Genomic DNA, 22,972 nt, shown 5'->3' with positions numbered 1-22,972 from the left:
TCTAGACTTGCCACTTTTCTTATAAATGTATACATTAGCAAGATCAGGGAGTTGCTTCCAAAGCTAAGGCAGTGTGTTAGCTTTCAGACTTGCTCTCCCCTCATGCATCAGCTGATGGCTGATGTGGGTTTAAAGATGTTTATGGCCCCTAACAGATTACCCTTAAGGGGAATGTGGCCTTCTACGGAAGAAAACACCCTCCTCTGTGGAATGCATCTATCCCTAACCTGGAGTGGAGGGAGAAGTTCAAAAACTATAGCAAAACCTACTGGGTGGGGAAGATGTAGTGGTGACTATTAAGTGTCTGCTGCACCAGGCCAGTGGCCCCTCTAGTCCAGCTTCCTGTTCTCACAGTGGCCAACCAGCAACTGGTACTCAAAAGCATTCAGTACTGCCTCCAACAGTGGATGAAAAACATATTATCCATCACAGCTAGTAGCCACTGGTCGCCTAACCCCTCATTAGTTTTTCTAACCCTCTTCCAAAACCATCCAAATTGGTGGCAAGAAGTCAATTCCGTAGTTTAACTACGTACTGTGTGAAAAAGTACATTCTTCCAACATTGCACTACCCAAAAAGTCTCAGCTTCCCTCATTCAAACTGTACCCAAAAAAACAAACATGAAGAACTTTGTCCCCCCCCCCTTTTTATAACAGCCTAGAAAAATGCATTTGCTATTAACGCCATGACAGCTCCATCAAACCACCTCTTCCACTGTTAAAATATTACATCTGCCTTCATTCTCTCTTTCTTCAGCAACAATATGGGCTTGGACCTTAGGTACTAGATATGTTTTTGTATCATCGTCCTTTTCGGGGCTTGCAGATTCTCAGGGGGCAAAGGTTTATTACATTACGATTGGTACAGAAGGAAGATTCACGATTAAACGTATCGTTCAAGTGACCTTCTTTCCGATAAGGAAACTGTGGACCCAATAAAATATGAAATGCTCCAACAGACCATAGAGTTAAAGGCTCTAAACCAGCACTCTCCCTGTGTTTGCATGAGGTTGCCCTTTATAGAGATTCAGAAGTTTTTGCTAGTGCAGATTTTGCAGGTTTGCTTTCTTCCTGAAAGGGAGGGGGAGGATACAAACATCAGCATCTGTGCTCCCTCCCTCTAATACTCTCTTTTTTTAAAAAAAACCAACAACCTATAGTTTATTCAAGTTCTCATATTATTACAATAGAACAGAATGCTCCTTCCACTCCTCCTCCTTCATTAAAGTATTTTCATGCCTGGTATTCAGTTGCTTAGAGCCCAACCCTCCAACTAGACTGGGATCAAAACAAAACCGCTCTGAAACAAAAAGGAGCTATCGCCTTGCTCAGGTATCTTAATGCACAAGTACACTTTTTTTAAAAAGAGGGGAGCAAAATACCCCAAAAAAACCAAGCCCAATATAGACACAGCATGCTCAGTGTTCAGCAGAAGCCACAGAATGTTAAGAGTTAGCTGGAAGCCAACAGAAAACTCTTGACTGGCCAACTTGAGCCTCTCCCAGTTTATATATTCTGGAAGAAAGCATGGCTGGTTGCTTGAAAACTGAACAGGAGCACTCCTGTAAGGGACCAAAGGCAAAATGCAACATTTTCTTTGCCGGTCCCACTTTATTTATTTATTTTAAAAATATATACTGCTTAATTGTAAGTAAAACCGCTTGTGACTCATTATCATTCAAGATTAACTGAAGACTGATTCTAAGTTCTTTCCATTGTTTTGACCCTGCCTACTTAGAAGGCTTAGTCATGCTGGCCACATGACCCGGAAGCTGTACGCCGGCTCCCTCAGCCAATAAAGCGAGATGAGTGCCGCAACCCCAGAGTCAGCCACGACTGGACCTAATGGTCAGGGGTCCCTTTACCTTTACTTACTTAGAAGCAACTCAAATCACAGATTTGCAGAGTTGGAAGGAACCACGAGGCTCATCTAAGTCCAACCTCCTGCAATGCTTTCTTTCACTCAACATGAATCTTTCACTCAATGTGAGGCTCAAACCCACGACCCTGGGATTAAGAGTCTCACGTTTTACCCAACTGAGCGACTCCCAGGTAAATGGGGTTGGAGTGCGGCTTTAGGCATTTAACCAACCTCCTCCTTGTTGTCCCATCAAAAAAATGTCTAAAGCCACTCAACAGTGCCCTCTTAACAAAACCATATGTTCTCCAAAGTAGAACAGCAAGAGAATGCGTAGGGAAGTCCATAGTGATTGCCATGTGAGTGGAGAAGTTGTGTACCTTGCTACTGAAATTCCCTTTGTCTGGAGACTAACAAAAGCCAAACAATTTCTGGAATTATTTACTGTCCACACTTAAAGTTTAGGGGCATGGCCAAATAGGGTTTTAGCAAAGTGTTTTGATCAAATAGCTACAAAAACTGGATACTGTACTTATCCTACTGATACCTGTCTCTGCCTTGTTTTCCTAGGGATGGCATAGCGCAGGGATACTTATATATGAAGTACTAATAATACATTACATTCAAATAGCATATTTTGGTGTCCAAAATGCTTTATGCACATATCTCAGTAAGCCTTGCAACAACCCTGTAAGGTAGATCAGTGTTATCACATGCACACATCCATATTAATAATAATAATAGTCTTGAAAGAATAATGGAAGGACCAAAGGCAAGGGACCTTAGGTCAACAAGTAGAGCACCTATTCTGCAAGCAGTCCCCAAGTTCAGTCCCTGGCATCTCCAGATAAGAGGATCAGATGGCAATGTGACATGAAAAACCTCTGCCTGGTGCCCTGGGGGAGCCACTACTCATCAATGTAGGCAATACTGCACCACAATGACAGACAAGTCTTTATTTTGTCAGGCAGCTTTCTAAGTATCCTGAGCGTTTGTGGCAGAGGTAAAATTTGAACCCATAGCTGTCTCCTTTAGGCAACAAGGCAGAGCAGATTTCAGGGAACTAAAGCTGGCAAAAGGGAGGCATGGATCTGCAGAGAAGAGGTCTGAGAAAACTGGACAAAACCTTCAGAGAAGGACATCTTTATGTTACTCTTAATCCTAATCCTTAATTCACTGTGCATGTTGCCTTTCAGTTACACTACTGAGAACTGAAAGGTGATTTTTTAAAAAGCAGAATTTGGTATGTGGCTTCGCTTGCTTGAATGTAAGAGGAGCCCTGATGGATCAGGCCAAAGGCACCTCTACTCCAACTCTCTGTTCACAAAGCAGGCAAACAGATGCCTATGGGAAGCCTGCAACAGGAGATGCGTGCAACAGTGCTCTTCTACCTTGTGATTCCCAGCAACTGGTATTCACAGGCATGCTACCTCCAACCACTGTTGGAACGACATAGCCGTCATTCTGCATCCTCCATAATGTGTGGGGTCACTTGCACGTGTCACCTGCCAGAGGGCTGTTGGGTTTGTCTTCTGTTTGAGCGCCCTCTGCCCTTTGCTTGTTAAGGTGACCCATTAATGATCTATGGCCCGGGAGAGGACCCAAAATCCAGAAGTTGCCTTTTCATTTGATTCGGGGACTTTCTGATTTACAGTTCACCCTGACGTAGCATGTTCACTTGAAATCCTATTAACTTCAGTTACTCCAGCTAAGAGTGTATATGATGCCCCATCCTTGGCCGTGAAGCTGTGCCAGCTTTTAACAGGGGAAGCCACAGAAGGAATATTTATCTTTCCCAATGGCTACGCACGTCTACTTCCTGGTGTGGCTTTTGATGCTCTACTTCCCCAGCACCTGCTGTTAGCATCAGGATAAGTAGCACAGCCGTGGCTAAGCTAAGGAGGCCTGCCAACACATGGCCTCACAGGTCATTCCTTTAATAACTACCTGGGCCCTGGCAGACTAATGTTTGGAACAGCCTGCTTTTCTGGCAACAAAGGGAGGAGCCACCACACCTGCCAAACTGACTCTCTCATTAAAGGAACAGGAGTCCCATTGGTGGGGGAAGGGGAGGAAGTAGCGCCACAGCAAAGGTGGTGAGATGTCCATTTATTTAAGAGCCTATTGTATTTCTGTAGTTCGGGAACACCTGCTTTCTGATTTGACCCTGCTTTGTCAAACTCTACAGAACAGAGAGCAAAATTCCTTGGTTCCTTCCCCCACCTCCACTCCATCCCCATGTTGATCTGGCAACCCTTGTTCTAATCTGCCCATTTTGGAATTACTGTTCTAAGCCTACAGCAAGCAGCACAGCAGGCAAACAGAAAATATTTCAGCGGGGTTTTTTTGCATCAACTCAGCTTACAAGGCAGGAATGAAGCACATTAGATCGGCAGCAGCATTTTCCAGCAAAATCTCTCTTTCTCTGCTGAAAGTTGTCAGTTGGGGCTGTAGCTTTTATGCAACATATAATAAATGGGACACAAAGTCATCAGGTTACTATTGCTGAGACGTTGTGCACTGCTATATGGGATCTCTTCCTCATCAGGTTTGTTCTGTTCTTCCTACATTTCCGAACTAATACTTATCCACAGTCATTCGCACATTATATTTAGTAGTCATAAAAAAATCACTCCTAAAATGGGATCCCACGTCCCAGGGAAATATAATGTTCTGTTTCAGAAATGTTCCATCTACTCATCATCTCCAGATCTGACTCTGGAATTCACAGGTATGGAATCAGTTTGAATGCACAAGTCACAGGACTGTTGCAAAACTGAGTGTACATGAGTTTATACGGATATGCTGTTGTTTTTTCCTAAATGGAAGTTCGTTCCTCTATGAAAAAAATGTACAGTACACAAATCTGCCTTGTATTGCTGGTAGCCAATCCTTAACCATTTCCTCAGATATTCAGGAGCAATCTCACCCTTATGAACCTATAAGCATGAAGCATTATCCCATGGGTGACAAAGGATGCAATCCTAAACATACTTGCTCAGGAGTAAATCTCATGGACTCTTCTGGGTAAGCATAGCATAGGATTTCACCGCAAGCAGGACCTAAGAACTGCCTGACACTTCACTATTCCTACTGGCAGAAGATTCGGGACAAAAGTTGGGGGGGAGCACTTCGTCACACAATAGTGTAATTCACTTGCGGAACTCATTGCCACAAGATGTACTAGTGACATCCATTAGCTTCAACGGCTTTAGAGCGGGGGAAGATGGCAAATCCACTGAAGAGAACGCTGAGAATGACCCTAGTTAGATGGGCTGTACAGAACCACCAGCTTTCAGAGGCACTTTTGCTTTTGACTATTACCAGTTGCCTCCACATCTCACTTGCGGGCTTCCCAGGTGAATCCAGCTTGTTGCTCCTGTAGTCCTTTGCTTTGATCCCACTGCATACACACCGTACATTGAAAGCCCCTAAGAATCCCGGGAAGTGTGGTGGTATGAAGGTCAATCTCCAATTCCCAGGACTCTTGGGAAATGTCTGGGGGTACACAGGATCGCCCAGGTGTGCATGCATGCCTGGTGCCCCAACAGCTGTTGCGCTGGCAGGGAAAGCATCCTGGCCAGATTTGGGGAGGGGGAGATAAAGGACACAGGCAGCTGCTACCTTCTGTTTCTCCCAGCTCAGCCTTTAGCCACCCACCCAGCAGGGGTGCCAACTTGAATAAAATATTGGGGGTGGGAGGTAAACCCCTCCCCACATAATTGATCACATGGTGTGATGCATGGACACAATTTGAATGGCAATTCCCATCAACTTTGGGATGCCCCTCTCAAATATTTCATTGGGGGAAAGGAAGAGACCCCAGCCCCTAGGAGTTGCTTCCGATGCACCCACCCAGCCACCCTTCCCAACCCATCCCCTGCGGCCAGCCACCTACCTAGCTTAGACAGCAGGGTGGACATGCCCCAGACGAAGAATAGGATCGCGCAGATGAAGCCGACCTGCTGCAGGAGCATCTCCCGCCTCTTGCGAACTTTCCTCAGCTTGAAGAGGGGCGCCTTCGGCGGGCCGCTCGGCTGCACTTCCAGCCCCATGGCGACCCCGGGGCTCGCTGCACAGGGTCGGGAGGTCCTGCGGGTCAAGAGGAGGCAGCCTCCTTCTCCCCCCACCCCTCCGCGCCTTCGCGAGCGGGGCTCACTTGCGGGGGGTCCCCGCGGAGGGCTCCATCCCCACGGCCAAGAACCGGGTGCGCATCAACAGGGAGTCACAGGACGGGGGGCGGGGGGGGGGAGCGGGCCGGTGCGCAGCAAGGCAAAGCCTCCTCGGCAGCAGCAGCAGGTGGGGAGTTCGGGGTGGCTTCGCGAGCTCTGCTCAGGCTCAGGAGCCCGTCGTCGCCCCACGGCAGGCCTGGCGCCGGAGGCAAAAAAAATATTAAAAGATCCAGGCAAGAAATCACCGCCGGCGATGGAGAAGCAGTTGCAGTTGCAGCAGCAGCATCCAGCAGCTTCCCTCCACAGCGGTGGCGGGGCGGAGGTGGGAGCCGAAAGTGCCCTTGAAAAACCCCAGGCAAGCGCCGCTTCAGGACAGAGAGCGATCAGGACCGCAGCAGCGCAGCTCCGCGCAGCATCCCGCTGGAAAGTTTAAGTGCCCCCTTCCTTCCCTCGCCAGCGGCTTGCGAAGCATCAGCGGCGGCGGCAGCGGCGACTCTCCTCCGCCTCCTCCTCATGAGGCTCCACATCCCTCTGGCGGCTCGGAGTTGTTGGGCTCCCGGGCGCACCAGCCACGCGCTCTCCTCCCCCTGCCCTTTTCTCCGGGCGAGGAGCCACCAGCAAGGGGCAAGTTCCTGCGCTGGCTGGCTGACTGGCCGGGTGGCTTGCAACGCCTCCTGGTCCTCCTCCTTATCCCGCTCGCGGGCAACTTTCTCTCCCTCAGAAGCACCTCAGCGCTTCCCTCAACCCGCGCAAAGCCACCCCCCACATACACTCACTCGCCCGCGCAACCAACGCGCATGCGCCTCCTCTCCGGGCACCACAGGGTCCCCTCTGCGCCTCGCGCTAACGGTCACCTGCAGAACTGTTTGTGCATTTTCCCGCGCTCGGTTCTTCGCGGTGGGCGGGGGGAGAGAAGGAGGAGCAGGAGGGGATTAACTGACCAAATTAATCTTTTCCCCTAAATGGCGCAGGAATTATCTCTTCTCTATTTAGCGCTTGGCAAGTGCTGTGGGTTCTGGGATGAAGCGTGCAAGAGCATGTGCTTGCGCCGCTGAGCCCAGCCCTGTCACACTCAAGATCACACCCAAGTTGCTTCCCCCCCCCCCGCCTTTCCCCTTCGCTCAAGGTGGAATGAATTCCCTCAGCGATGAAGCCATGGGCGTAGCCAAGGGGGGGGGGAGCAGCTGCCCCCTCAGATCAAGTAAAACAATAGAAATACTTCACTAACTGACCAGTCAAGGCGGGTCTGCCCCTCCCCTAACAAAAGTCCTCACCCCGCTAACAAAAATCCTGGCTATGCCCATGGATGAATCCCGCCTTTTCGGAAGGACGGAAAGGTTGAGGTGGACTGGGGACTGTGCGAAGCTGCCGGTTTGGGTGAAAATGTTTATTTCATATATTTAAACATAATTTGAAGAAGAAATCAAAAACATTGGCTCCTGTGGGCTCTTTCGAACAGTGCCTTTCGTTGAACGCAAAAGTTGGGTCTCTGCACACCCTCCAACATTTCTCCGATGAAAAAATAAAGTTTACTCCAAGTAGACCTGTGGAAATGAATGGGCCTTACCCTTACTTCATCATGTTCATTTCAGTGGGTTTGCTTTGTGTAAAAGGCAGCTGAATACCACCCTGGGGCATCTGCAGTATGGTTCCTCATAAGGTTTGCAAAAAAAAAAATTAAAAGGCTACAAAATTCACCAAAGTCCAGTGGTACTTCGGGTTACAGGTGCTTCAGGTTACAGAGTCCGCTAACCCAGAAATAGTACCTCGGGTTAAGAACTTTACTTCAGGATGAGAACAGAAATTGCACGGCAGCAGCAGGAGGCCCCATTAGCTAAAGTGGTACCTCAGGTTAAGAACAGTTTCAGGTTAAGAACGGACCTCTGGAACAAATTAAGTTCTTAACCCGAGGTACAACTGTAATGCAAACTATATGTTTGTATTTCAGCCTCAGTCCATTAATGTTATACTTAGGTAAAGGTAAAGGGACCCCTGACCATTAGGTCCAGTTGCGGACGACTCTGGGGTTGCGGCGCTCATCTCGCTTTACTGGCCGAGGGAGCCGGCGTACAGCTTCCGACTCATGTGGCCAGCATAACTAAGCCGCTTCTGGCGAACCAGAGCAGCGCACAGAAACACCATTTACCTTCCCGCAGTACCTATTTATCTACTTGCACTTTGACGTGCTTTCGAACTGCTAGGTTGGCAGGAGCTGGGACCGAGCTCACCTCGTCGCAGGGATTCGAACCACCGACGAAAAAGAGGTGCCAGAACTCATCATTCTCTAAGAATGGCAATGGCACATACTCAAGAGGTGCCGTAACTGAGATCTGGTGAGTTCCCCCCTGAAAAAAAGTCATGGATCTACTTTTGAATAGAAATACATCTCACCATGGGGACGCAGGTGGCGCTGTGGGTTAAACCACAGAGCCTTGGACTTGCCGATCAGAAGGTCGGTGGTTCGAATCCTCGCCAAGAGGTGAGCTCCCATTGCTCGGTCCCAGCTCCTGCCAACCTAGCAGTTCGAAAGCACGTCAAAGTGCAAGTAGATAAATAGGTACCGCTCCGGCGGGAAGGTAAACGGCGTTTCCATGTACTGCTCTGGTTCTCCAGAAGCGGCTTAGTCATGCTGGCCACGTACCCGGAAGCTGTACACCGGCTCCCTCAGCCAATAAAGCGAGATGAGTGCCACAACCCCAGAGTCGGCCACGACTGGACCTAATGGTCAGGGTTCCCTTTACCCTTTACTTTTACATCTCACCATAGTGGATATCTAACACAGTCTGCTGTCTAAGTGCTGTTGATTGGCAACTTCACAGCCACTGCTCTCCCTTCTTATGGTAATTTATCTTTAAAATGGGCCAGACAGCTGCTCAAATAGATGACTGTCCTCTAAAAACTAGAACATAGTCACCTTATTCATAAATTGCCTGATTTCCCTCCAATTGAACCCTAACACGACTCTATTCCAGAGACAATCATGATAGGAGGAGGAGGAGGAGGACAAGTCCTAAGCCAGGTCATAAAAGTGACATCTGGCAACTTCACCAAATCCTTCAAAGCTCCAGCTGTATCTGTTTAATAGCACTTGTTTCTGAACTGTGTGTACTGACTGATTGTGTGTGTTCAAGCTGTACCTCGTTCTTAGACTCACCTGCCAAGTACACTCATTTGCCTGGCACAGCACTGCTCCCTCTTTTTCTTGGAAACTGGAATTGGCAGCTTTGCTTGTATGAACTGTTTTAAATTATGGACAGCTTAATATTTTAAAATCCTATAATTACTAGCCACCGTAAATATGGCAGGAAGCAGGATCAGTGTGCTGAAATTAACAAATTCAAGGAGTAATCTATCATGTGTTTGTATAGTAAACGTAAGACTTCTGAGCACGAAAGTCAGCTTTCTAAATTGTAGAAGTCTATGGTGATTAATATTATTTCCATCCTTTGTCATTTCAGGTAACTTTGCTCCACAAAAAATGCCTCATACAAAGCTTGCAACATACTATTATCAGGAGTCAGCAAACCTTTTCAGCAGGGGGCCAGTCCACTGTCCCTCAGGCCTTGGGGGGGGCGGAATATATTTGGGGGGGTGAATGAACAAATTCCTATGCCCCACAAATAACCCAGGGATGCATTTTTTTAAAAAGCACACATTCTACTCATGTAAAAACACCAGGTAGGCCCCACAACCCAGAGATGCATTTTAAATAAAAGCACACATTCTACTCATGTAAAAAACATGTTGATTCCCAGACCATCCGCGGGCCGGATCCGGCACCCAGGCCTTAGTTTGCCTACCCTTCCTATTATGATCCCCTTGTTCAATTAACTTGAAACAGGGCATGTTTTCTTCTGTCAAATGTTAGCTCCCCCTTTCTGCCTAAAGATACCTTCTTTCTAAAAAGGTAGTTCCAGAGCAAGCTCCTTTTTTATTGTTTTGCGTGCAACAACAGTTGGGAGATATTTCTTTCTTTCTTTTTTTACAATCCCTGTGCAGGTGTCTGGAAACAAAAGGCACAAAAATAAATACAATTTTGTGGGAGCTGTTTTTTTGTTGTTGTTTTTTTGTAAAAGAAAGAGAACTTTCTAATCTACTAAAAAATTCTAGGTATATGCATAGAACTATATGTGGAGAATATAGAGAAACATACTTAACAAGTTTGCATGATTTTCACAGAAGTTCCAGATTTAAATCTATTTTCCAAGACTGTGATTATGTGCCTTTGTTCCTTCTCAGTCCTGGAAACTCCTTGATTTTGCCTCAATTCTCCCTTCAACAGCACTACAAATTATTGTGATGACAACCAATTCAATTTTTGGCTCTTTTGGCTTGGATGATGATGATACCACCCTTTATTTGAAGATTACAGGGTGGTTTACGTTTGCCACCTTTTGTTGCTGATAGCCAGCATCTCCCAAGGTCATTAATTTGCTCCTTCAACATTTAAAACTCTAGGTAAACTCAAAAGTATACACTCTTGCCAGGGACAAAACCATGCCCAGTATTTACTTCTTTGAAGCATTTCACCCTGCTCTTCAGCTGAAAAATCTCACAGAGCTTACAAGGTTCAACAATAGGACAATAGGTTGTTTTATTTCAATTACTTTGTTCCTCTCTTTTCTTCCATGGAAATCAAAAGAACAATGATGGAACCCTGAATTACTGAAACAAGGAGTTAGCAAAGAGTGCATTATATACTGATGTGTTTGGTGCTAAATTTGAACTTCTATTTTTAAAAATGCAGTAATGCCCATGGCTCTGTTTTTAAAATGTGCATATTTTTAATCAAACTCACAATTTTGAAGGTGCAATGAGATTGTGTGTGCAGACCCAGTCCCAACACAGAATTGCATGAGAAGTTCCCATATGAACAAGAGCTTCATGTTTGCATCAGAGTCCCTTTGTCCATAAGAAAACTTTATGGGGATATGAATTTTTAATCTGGATTTGTAAATGTAAATGTGAAACCTGCATTGTTGCACATACACACGATCTGAGAAGTGATACCTGTGTTATTTATTTCGTCACCAAATGAAACAATTTGGCTCTCAAACATTATCTACAAACTATTACATGTTTTTTAAAAATGTTAACATAAGAGGGTGTTTCAGCCAAAACTCAGTTGAGCAGGAACATCAACTGCAAGGCAGGGGAATTGCCAGCTTTCCTCTTGCGCAACCTGCTCTTCGGGCTTCGGGTTCTTGCCATGCTGCGCCGTCATCATGCCAGTCTCCAATGGGGTGCAGAATTTGAATGAAGCAATGCCTTGCTGTGTGGCTTTTGTTTTTGAGGGATGCAGAAGCAGGAGAACAAGTCAGTAGTTTCCATCTGGCACATACTGTCTCTGCAGTGTGACTATAGCTGCTGACATCACGAAGCACAATTCCCCACCCTCCTTGCAATTTGCTGGCAGTCACCTGTGGGATGGGAGGGAATCAGAATGGGAGGACTCCGAAACAGCTCTCAGAGTGAGTAGCTTTGGTTTGTCATAGTTGAAGAGCTGTAACTATATGTAATGCCACAAATTACCTATTTCAGTTGACCCTGTTTTCAAAATAGGTTGTGACCTGGGACTGGATCCAGACTTAACCATGGTTGGAGTAGACCCACTGAAAACAATGGAACAAGTTGGTAATGCTATTTACTAATATCCCCAAATATTTGCAGAGCATGTGTGGTTATATTCTGTTTCAGTTTTTCAACTGTTCTTTATCCTGTAGGAACCAAAGCACGCACGCGCGCGCACACACACACTTCATTAAAACCACTAACATTCAATTCACAAAGACTTCTCTTAAGAAGAAGATGATTTGCCAGATTCTGAGACTGGGAGGGGCATGGCAGGTAATTCAGAGTTTGAATCGGACTATGTAAAGGAATAGAATCATAGAGTTGGAAGGGACCCCAAAGGTCATCTAGTCCAACCCCCTGCAATGCAGGAATCTCAGCTAAAGCATCCATGACAGATGGCCATCCGCCCTCTGCTTAAAAACCTCCAAAGGAGGGTGTCTGTGCGAGTCTGTTCCACTGCCAAACAGCTCTTAATGTCAGAAAGTTTCCCCCGAATGTTTAGTCAGAATCACCTTTCTTGTAACTTGAAGCCATTGGTTTGAGTCCTACCCTCAAGAGCAGGAGAAAAACAAGCATGCTCCCTCTTCCACATGACAGCTCTTAAAATATCTGAAGATGGCTATCATCTCTCCTCTCAGTCTCCTCTTTTCCAGGCTAAACATACCCAGTTCCTTCAACCGTTCCTCATAAGGTTTGGTTTCCAGGCCCTTGATCATCCTGGTCTCCCTCCTGTGCACACATTCCAACTTGTCAACATCCTTCTTAAATTGCGATGCCCAGAACTGGACACATTATTCCAGTATTCTGGTAGGCATTCAAAATGAATGAAAAAATAAAATGACTGGGACCCATTTGGTTCAACTTTAACTCATTCTGATATGAATGCATTGTGCAACACTTGGGAATTTTCTTAATTATCCCGGAGTGCCCATTCCTCATTCAGCAGCAGGGAAGACTTACTTATGACATGGATAGCAGTGCTGGATTTAGTGCAGTGTGGGAGGTTACCCCACACAGGGCACTGAGCCAAGGGGATGCAAAATTTCACCCACTACCTTTTCAGTGCAGCAGGAATAATTCCTCTTCTCAAAGCAATACTGATAATTTCTGAGTAATCCTGGTCCTAGCAGATTCTGATAGCCAGGATAGGCAAAGAGTCCAGTACACAGGGGTAGTCCTCAAAGCCTCAAGCACCTTTTCCACATCCTTTAAGGAGGACTAACTGAAAGGTATCCAAAACTATCTAAACTAGACAGTCTCCTGGCTGCATCCATCACTGATTCTGCGAACAATATGCATAGCTGTCAACGTTTCCCTTTTATAAAGGGAAATTCCCTTATTCTGAATAGGATTCCTCACAAGAAAAGGGAAAAGTTGACAACTATGACAATATGGCATCCAAGTCATTACATATGCCGTTGGATTTATCTGCAAAAGCTGACGTTTCTATCCAAAGAACTTTATGCTCTTCCTCAGCACCAGTTATTGGAAATTTGCTAGCTAATTAACTAGCTCAAAAGTTAAAGAATTGGCCAGCTTTTAACTTTAACTAGCTGGATTTTCCGGTCATCAACTTTCCATTTTTGCTAGATAAAAAAGAGTTAATTTTAACTTGCTTTGAAGTACAAATCAAAGTTTTCCCAGAATTTCCCCCCACACAGACACTCGCAAGGATTCTCTATGGAATAACAATATTTCTTTATTGAAACTCTAGGATCTGGGCTGGCTCCAGATTTCTGGGAGTTCTTCTTGCAGTGGGAATCGCTTTTCTCCTCAAGCCACAACCTCTTGGCCCCATCCAACAATGCAGGTTGGGTTTTTTTGCAGTAAGTTCTGCTCTACTTACATCTGAGAAGCATTAATTTATAGAGCCTCCACCTGCATCCATGATGTGCTGCTGCTTGTAGCTGAGTCCCCAAATATAGCTTCCATTTGTACCAATAGGACACACACACATAAGTTCATTTGATCATGTGCTGTTACCGAGAAATTCGTTATGACTGACTGTATGGATCACAATGAGAATAGGGATTGTAAGACATAGCTGAACAGCTTTCTAACAAAGTTCACTAACACCATCCTGTTCATACGAGAAGATGAGCAATTTGTTTTAGTGCACAAGCTAATAAATTAACTGAGCTACAATCCGACAACGATGTGTGTAAGCCTCCCGCAAATCACTCCTAAATCCTGTAGTTACTCCTCACTTCATGTGCCAATATTTGACCCTGTTGGAACATTTGTCCAGCCATAAAACTGTCAATACTGAGGTGCAGAGACAAATGGAGTAACATTTCTATAAAGCCAGTGTACAACACTCATAGAAACATTTACAAATCCAGATTAAAAATTCATATCTCCTAACAGTTTCCTTATGGACAAAGTTCATTTTGTGAAGCAAAGGGTTTCGTCATATGGCTGCATTAATCATAATCAGATCAATAATCAGCTGCTGCACACTGGGTCAACATTTTCATCCACCTATGTACTACAACCCCAAGGTCTAATTCCTGGTCAATTACCACCAGTTCATACCCTATGAGTGTATTAAGATTTTATGCCAAGATGTGTATCATGTCACCCTTATTTACATTGAACTGCATTTGCCATTTTACTGCTCATTCACTCAGTTTGGAGCAGTGCCAGATTAAAACCTGCAGAGGCCCCTAGGCAGTCAAAATCTTGGGGGGCCACCCTCACAAATTATCTCCTAATACATTTTTGAAAACTTTGTATCTGGAGGTTTCTCGTGCGCATGCTCTAGTGGGAAAACATTGAACTAAGAAAGCTTGATTGTAATTTTCTTTTGGGATCAAATCAATATTATTTCGATCTGTTGTTGTGGGGTCCCTGGAAGGCATGGGCCCCATAAGCCAGTGCCTACTCTGCCTATTTGGTAACTGGCACTGGTTAGGAGAGGCGCTCTTATATTCTCTAAAATTACTTCCGTCAAAATAAACAACTATGGGGATAAAGGGCAGCCTTGCCTAGTTCCTTTTCTTATTAAACATTCGTCTGAGAGATCATTACTTACTAATATATTTGCAGATTGTTCAGTATAGATTGCTTTGATTCTTGCTATAAATACCGGTCCTTGGGGGGAGGGGAGACACTTTCTATAGCTCTACCTTTTCAAAAACTAAGCTGACTCTCCCACTAGCTAGATCTGTGTTGTGTGGAGCCATATGCATAGTAGACTATTCTTTCCCCCCCTTTTCCAAAACTGGAGTTTTTAGCCTAGTTTTCTGCAGCCCCACAAACTTCTCTGCTGGGGTAGCGCAAGTTCCTGCAGACTTTCTGCACTTAGAATTTAGCTCCTAAGTGCTTTCAGGATGTGGCTCCTACCACACGTTGACTTTACTGTGCCCTTATTAGTCTCTGGCCTGTTTTAATTAAGTAAGTGGTATTGCTTACCCTCTCCTTGCATGTCTACTTAACTCGCCTTGGCTTTTTGTCAGCTGGGGCTGAGACGCTTCGTCATATGAAATGAATGGAAGCACAGTGAGGCCTCCAGAGGAGGAAGTGTTCTTGGTAGATTATGCCCTCAGAAGCAGAACTGATAGGACATGCAAAGGGTAACAAAGAGCCCAACCATTGAGTGGTATTTCACTGAACGTTTATTCAAAATACTCTGGAGATCCCTATGCTTTTCACTGAAGCAAAAGCAAAGAAAGGGGGAAAGTTTACAGCACAGAAGCGGAACCTTAACTGAAATGTTGCTGTTTGGGTTATTTCCTCTGCACAGATAATTGCTTAGATGCCCTCAGATACTCCCAAGTTATCTACAAAAGCAGTGTGTTCTTGTGGACTAAAAACAAAAACCTGGAACAGTTCATACAATCTTTTATCTTTTAGATCTAAACATACCATGAAACCAATTGTGTGCTGTTTACAGGAGATTTACCATGACATTTAATGACCAAGCAAATGCTATGGAATTCTCATTTATTTTACAACCACAATCAGAAGACCAAGTCCATAAATATCCTGCCCTGCAAACCCTGCCCCCCCCCCACAAAAAATCACAAACAGGCATGGTGATCCAATACTCTGACCATGCTGGGCAGCTGCAACACCCGTGCCTATGCCTGTAGAGCAGGAATGAGGAACCATTCTTGGCCAGCAAGGGGGTCTAATTTGACCTGTGAGGCCATTTCCACCAAACTGCTTGCACCTGCCCATCAGCTGATCCTGCCTTCGTTGTATGCCCTTTTCCTAGGAGGGAACAGGATTGCATGGCTAAGGTAGCAAGATTTAAAGCCCTTTGCAAAAGCACTCTTTGAAGCACATCCATGCTTTTTCTTTAACCCACCCCCTGCCTGTTTAAAAGAGAAATACTTCAAAGCGCATGTTTGCAAAGGATTTTAAGATAAATCCCATGCTCCTGTTTTAAGACTCAAACAGGAGTTCAGGGGCTAAAAGCCCTTTGCGTACACCACGCACAAGGGATTTTGAGAGTTGCGTGGAGCCACTCACCTGTCAATCATGTGAAGTCATACTAACACCATGTGACTGATAGTTGGCTGGCCCCGCCCACATGTCCAATTTGGCTTGTGAGGCCGATCCAAATAAGGATCTAGCCCACAGAGCCAAAAAGATTCCATATCCTTGCTATATCGCTCCCTATGCTGAATCACTAACAGAAAAGGGTGCAACAGTAGCCACAGAAAGAAAAGAAGGTATCAGGTAGCTCTGTGCTGTATGAATTGGGAAACATGTCAAGTGACAGGGGCAAGTCTCATCATAAAGCTCTACTGTGGGAAACAGACCTCTCCCCCCCCCCAAAAAAAAAATTAGGAATCGTATTCTTGCAAGTGATTATAAAAAGAAAGAGAATGCTGTATTTCACTAGGTTGGTCTTATTAAAAATAAGCTCAACTACTACTTCTGGTCAGGTTTGCATGGAGCAGCAGAGTGTATTGGATGGGAAGACGTTGGTATGATCTTGTGCTTCTGCAAATGAATGGTGCAAAAGCACATTCCCTAATTTCAAATGCCACAACAGGGAAAGAATTAATGTTAGAAGCCACTTCCTTTCACCCAACATGTGAGGGATTATCATTAATGCTGTCAGGTCTCATGGAAATCACAAGGATCAGACCTAACTAAGCATGTGGTTACTCACAGGCAGGCAAATTTCTGGTCTCCTTCTCGACTGAGAAGTTTCTCTTGGCTTTAAATGCAACGTTGTGCAGCTTTAAGAACCTGCTGGGGATGCACGACCCTTTGGAGATTAACTGAAAGGGAAATGATGTTTTGTGAGTCAACTGAACAAAGGAAACCCACTAACCATAAGAAGTAATCTCCATTCAGATCATATGACTACAATAGTGCAGTTAAAGCTGGAATTATACTAATCTTCCAGGCGCAAAAATAATTCATACTTCAAAACCACATGATTAATCAGCAGTCAGTGATCAAAGTGCAAGTCAGTGAATGTGTCTACATACCAGATAAGATTTATACAGGACCTGGCATCCCAACCCTGCAGGCAGACATAGCTGAGATGAGCACAGAGCTCTGCCCCCTCTGAACAGGTTACAACTGGATACAAAAAAATTAAGGTTTCCCCACATTGAAGAATTCAAGTCTGCGTAGAGGCGACATCTTCTGACCTGCTCACACTGATCTCTAGGCATGGGTTGTGGGAACTGGCTATGCATGTGCTACTAAGCATGAGGACTAAGCATGGTCGCTCTCTTAGGGTGCCTGCAGACTGTCTGTATTTTGCAGAGGCTGATTCTGTCACTTGCATGTTGAGACCCTGAAACCTCCCCCCTAAATAAATTCACACATGACTCAAAATTTTGGTTTGGTTTTTGGCAGAATTTAGGCCACAACTTTATTGATTACAGAAAGTGACTGGTTGCATAGGCTCTGGTTTGACTAGCTCCCTGCCATGCAGGTAGCGCTGACCCAGGGTTCCAGCATAGGTCAGCCAAGAGTGAACACCTGAATAAGCAGAAAGCCGGGAATGGGCTAACTCCACCCAAATGTCCCCCTGAACTCAGGCACGGGCACAACCCCCTCTCAGGGGTTGACCAAACCATCAAGTCCCTAGATTCCTTTAACAGGATACATTTCACACAGGGATGGCGAGAGCGTTCTCCCATCCCTATCACCTGAACCACAGCCTATCTGCAACCTTACAAGTTGTGTCGATTTGCTCCGCGGCAGGCGAAACCTAAATGGCAACAGCCAATCAGCCAAGTGGGGAAAATTCTTGCCGTGCCCATGTCCCAACGACAGACGACACACGACGGCAAAGCAAGGTCAAGCGCAAAGCCCTAAAAGTAGGGAGACATGTGTGGATGTTCCAAATGCACACACCGAAAGAGGAAGCTCCAGGTCACATGCATGGGCATAAATAGGTCCCTCGAACTGTTTGGACTGCATCCCATTGGCCAGATTGCACCCAGCTACAAGGGACCTACCAATCGGGTGTTGTAGCTGACCAATTGTACCCACCCACAACACAGGGTGTCAGTTTGCCAGGTTTCACGCAATACATGCCCTCTTTAAGGGAGGACCTGATATACCAGCCTTTAGGGTCTCATCCGGAATGGTATTTTATTGCAGGTGTATTCCGCAATATGTTCTCGACATAATAGTAGTGCATTGTGGCAGGTTTATTTCACTTTTGTGTCCTTTGTGCTGCTTCCACAATGCTATACCACATTATTGCTGTTTGGGTGGGTGGGTGGGTGCGTGTGGGTGTGGGTGTAATGAAACAGACGCAAGACAAAAATATAAAAAAAGTGGGATGAACGAATGACCAACAGGAAGACATAAACACACCAAAAGCAAATCTGGATGAATGCTCACTGCCGTATATGTGTCCTTAAACAAATCAGAAGAAATGCTCAATAAATACTGGATATAATTGCATTTTTTTTCCCCCATTTTTGATGGGTCTAATATAGGTTTAAAATGTGAACCACTTACAATTTTTCTGTTCATAGCTGCTCAGTTGACCATATCACAGGGCTAGAAGGAGTCCTCAGGTTTTTCTTTAAATATTTGGTTTAATAAAGCAATTTCTGAAAAATTGACTCAAAAATTAAGGGTATCTTGGGGTATAGCTAAATCTATGGATTTTCCCTTTGTTTGGCAGCCATTTGCTATTTATATGAGAAGTCAATCACAGGGATTGCAAGTCCCGATGAAATATGGCATTATTTGGTATTCATAACATTTGTTTTGTACTCTCTTTATATCTGGTCAGTTCATGCTGTAACATCTAGCTTATTGTGTAGTCTCTTGAGAATGTACTTTATTTTATGTGGTAAACAGCTGTGGACCAAGTTGTTGTCTTTTGTATAGTTTTTTCTTCTTTTTCCTGTTTTTGTTCCTTTATATTTTTATATTTTTTGTTCCTTTATATTTCTTACTGGCCAGTTATTTTAATGTTACAATACAGTTTTGCATTATTTTTTTTTTTTTAAGACTGGCTATAATCTTACGCAAGCCTTGGCAGTGTGTATGGAGGTCCCGTGCTGCCCAGATGACAAGTCTCCCTGCTCAGCTTCACTGAAGTGGTTCTTTCCTTTCGTTGGACAGAGGAGAGAACATGAGACTTTTGTCCCATGAACTTCTCAGGTTCAAAAGTCAATGAATTCTCCCTCATCCAATTGCCATGTCTAAGATTTACAGCAGCAACTTATCTTTAGGAAGAAAACTCTGCACTTGCCAGCAAACAGCTGCCATAAACCTTTCAGCCAGGGAACTCCCTCTGAGAAGATAAGTGAGATCAGTTCATTTGATGAGAATGTAGTGGCACTCAAAGAAAATCGTGAGCAAACCAGCCCAGACTAAAAGCTCTGGCTATTAGCCACAGATTGCACCAGTGTTCACTGCCAAGGATCAGTCTAATGAAATGTGAAGCAATAATGTAGAAGTGGGTGTCTTGAGCATATGCAGAGTGCCCTGGCTCACTAAAAAGTAACTTTTACTAACTCCAGCAAAAAAGGGATTAGAGGGAAAGGCAGAAAGCCCTCCAGGTCAAAGGATGTCCTACATTTACCCTGTCTAAAATTATAGGGAGAAATAAAATTTATGAGATGCCGCGCTCAGTTTCACCAAAGAGGGTTCACAAACAGGGGCTCCCTGAAAAACATTAAGGTAGGCCCAAGTTAACGTTATGATGACCCTGAGGAAGAAAGGGTCTAGGTGGCATGTTAACAACTGATGATGATGATGATTTTTATGACTAAGTATAAATAATTAATAAATATGCCCCAAAAGACTTCTGCTTCAATATAGATGTCATCAAATTATCTAAAATTAAGGGGGGGGGGAATTAAAATCAAAAAGCAGATCTCCAAAAATGAATAATTCGCTACACCAGTTTCTGTAAACGTAAAGAAAAGCAACCCAACCTGGCTTCGAAGGTGGAATTATGTACCGTAATTCGTCTGAGGTACTCATGGTGGCACACATACATGGATTTCCCTTCCTCCCTGTCCTCACAGCAACAACAACCCTGTAAGCAGTGTTATCTGAACTCACCGTGAGCACCTCCCTCGTTCTCTTATAAGGCAATGGCACCTACCTGAGAGGTAGCAGAACTGAGTTCCGGCGAGTTCCGGCTGAAAACAAAAGCCCTGCCTGTAAGGAAATAAGGGCTTGTCCCCATTTCCACTTGTCCTGTGCTTAGACAGCATGGGCTTGAGTGGTTTTCACTTGTCCCCCACTTTCTAGGCATGGATCTGAGCAGTTTGGGCCCACTGCTTTCCCCTGGAAAACCCACTCTTCAGCGACAAACCCTCTGTTCATCCCTGGAAATGATAGTCATTTGTTCTAATTCTGCTCTAAAGATCAGGTTTTCCCAGGCGAAAGCGGTGGGACAAACAGAAGCCCTAAGTCTAAGAGAGAGAAAAAGAGAGATTAGCTCAAAGTCACCCAGTGACCTTCACTGCTGAGCTTGGAAACAGAGAGCCTCAAAAAAACATGAGAGCTAAGGCCTTGTTAGGCCTTCTTCTGGGGATATAAGGAGGACAATTACTGCAACAGAATAATATTGAGTAGAAGCGTTTTCTACCTGCACGTTCTTTCTAAGTGTGCAGCTTTGGCATGCGGCTCTTTTGCAAGTGTGCCAAATGTATTTTAAGCTCTGCTTTCATGGATGCTGACACCCGTCTCACTTATTGCAAAGTATCAGCAATAAGATGCCTTCCAGCATTCAAGCAACAACCGCATTCAGGCTGGCCTGTCAGGCACCGGCTGGACACAGAAGTAATGCCACACTCCTGTGTCATCTTAAATAAAAGCAGCAAACAGGACGGCTGAGAGGGTCAAATAGCTGCCCTTTGCCTGGCTAATTTTGCATGTCTTTTCCCTTGTTTTGTTTAAATACCGAAGTGCCTAAATCCTGAGCCACATTTCCACCTTTCTCGGGATGAAGTGATGTTTGAGCCATGTCACCATGGAAACCTGGATGAGGTGGCTGAGTGCGAGAGCCGGTTATCCAGCATTAAAATATCCAAAGATGTCCTGGACCATTCTTAAGGGGGGGGGGGTTCATTATTTAATTGTTTTTGTGGATGTGCTTTGTGTCCATCTTCTTATCATTGTATGAGATGGCACTTCTTCCATCCACTATGAATTAGGTTGTGCGTGTTTTTCCGCCTTCTGAAATCCTCAGCACATAAAAGGATGTTCAACAAAAGAGTCTGTCTTATTCTTTGGGCATAAATGGCAGCAATTGTAGGGCAGCTGTCACTCTCCACTGATAATGGAGCGTGTCATTTTGAGAGGAAGTGGTCGCATTTAAAAGGTGCGTATCCATCCTTGCCTTTGCCCGTTCTGCAGGAATTAGAAGGAAGAGTTCCATACCAACTGGTTGTCACAGAAGGCGCTTGCGAACCAGAAGGCTGGTGGTTTGAAAGCCCACTCAGGGACAGCTGTGGACAGGATTCCTGCATTGCAGGGGTTTGGGCTAGATGACCCCAGGGTCCCTTCCCACTCTACAATTCTATGATTCTAAGAGGTAGACTTGGTTAGGGAAGGGAGACCATGGTAGATGCCTTGACCAAACTGGTTGGTATGTTGGAAGCACAACTAGAAGTTCAGATGCAATGACCCCTTGTACCACACACACACACTATCTCTCTCTCACACACACACACACATGGTTGTTAATGACACATTTAACATCACATCTAGTTTGGCCTTTACTGAAAGTTCTAAGTATCTGAAGAAGTGTGCATGCACACGAAAGCTCATACCAAGAACAAACTTAGTTGGTCTCTAAGGTGCCACTGGACAATTTATTTATTTATTTATTATTTCTACTGAAAGTTCTAAGTGATCTTTTATGCTTATTTTCTTGCACTCTTCATCATGTATATTCTCTTCTGTTTCCCCATCATAAAACCTTTCCTCCATTGAAGATCGTTTGTTTTGCCCTGGCTTATTCACTCATTTGGCTTGGAACTCGCTCAGTATCAAGAGGAAGCCACAATCAGCCCCAGCTTTCTGATGATAATACTCTATAAAGTACATGTTTTCAAACACCTACTTGTTCCATTTACATTTTACATTATTGGGTGTGAAAACAACGATAAAGTAAAGTACTTGCACATCTTAACCCATTTAGAAATAAGTATGTGGTTAGGGACACGGGTGGCACTGTGGTCTAAACCACTGAGCCCAGTGCTTGCTGATCAGAAGGTCCGCGGTTCGAATCCCCGCAACCGGGGTGAGCTCCCGTTGTTTGGTCCCAGCTCCTGCCCACCTAGCAGTTCAAAAGCACATCAAGTGCAAGTAGATAAATAGGTACCGCTCTGGCAGGAAGGTAAACAGTGTTTCCATGCACTGCTCTGGTTTGCCAGAAGCGGCTTAGTCATGCTGGCCACATGACCCGGAAAAACTGTCTGTGGACAAACGCCGGCTCCCTCGGCCTATAGAGCGAGATGAGCGCTGCAACCCCAGAGTCGTCCACGACTGGACTTAACTGTCAGGGGTACCTTTACCTTTACCTATGTGGTTAGATGGTGCCAAGATGCCCCCTCAGTGAAGTACTAGTTTGAGAGCCCACTTCTGCTTTTGTAAATAAAAAGTATGAAAGTATGAAAAGTACATTTGCTCAAACTAGGTCAGTCTCTGAATCTGTGATAGGAATGCTGCAGAACTCTCTGACATATTGACTATTCTATCCTGGCAAAGCCTCTGATTATTCTGGTCTGCCAAGTAAACTACAGGGGGGTCAGAGGAAATGCTGTGTGGACTGTGCACAGACACACTACCAGACCGCCGGTCTATTTAGTTCACAGAGAGTGTATTTTCTGACTCATCTACCATGAGCAAATGTTATCCACCCTGCACATCACCCAAAGTGCACTTAGAGGTGGTTGGCAGAAGCATGCAAA

The 22,972-nt window shown here is 44.9% G+C and overlaps 1 protein-coding gene and 1 long non-coding RNA gene across 4 annotated transcripts in view; both read right to left on the bottom strand.

Moving 5' to 3' along the window:
• Positions 1 to 6,992, bottom strand: part of SLC24A4 (solute carrier family 24 member 4) — a 104,212-nt gene extending 97,220 nt beyond the window's left edge. The window contains exon 1 of one of the 2 annotated variants that reach the window (XM_083436758.1): positions 5,756 to 6,992. In XM_083436758.1, the coding sequence (XP_083292884.1) occupies positions 5,756 to 5,912 (157 nt within the window). In that variant the 5' untranslated portion in view covers positions 5,913 to 6,992. The remainder of the gene's footprint in view (positions 1 to 5,755) is intronic. The other variant, XM_083436759.1, reaches the window with a different exon arrangement.
• Positions 6,993 to 11,561: 4,569 nt separating this feature from the next.
• Positions 11,562 to 20,544, bottom strand: LOC310677855. Of its 2 annotated transcripts, none has more exons than XR_014511486.1 (3): positions 20,112 to 20,544; positions 16,729 to 16,840; positions 11,562 to 11,641 (listed from the first exon to the last, which is right to left on the bottom strand). It is a non-coding gene; the product is annotated as an uncharacterized lncRNA (long non-coding RNA). The 2 variants fall into 2 exon arrangements; XR_014511487.1 differs by lacking the exon at positions 20,112 to 20,544 and adding an exon at positions 19,982 to 20,084.
• Positions 20,545 to 22,972: the final 2,428 nt, after the last annotated feature.

This window comes from Podarcis tiliguerta (genome assembly GCF_965153285.1).
Source record: "Podarcis tiliguerta genome assembly, chromosome: 1".
NCBI classification, from domain to species: Eukaryota; Metazoa; Chordata; class Lepidosauria; order Squamata; family Lacertidae; genus Podarcis; species Podarcis tiliguerta.
This window is presented reverse-complemented; position numbering and strand designations above follow the sequence as displayed.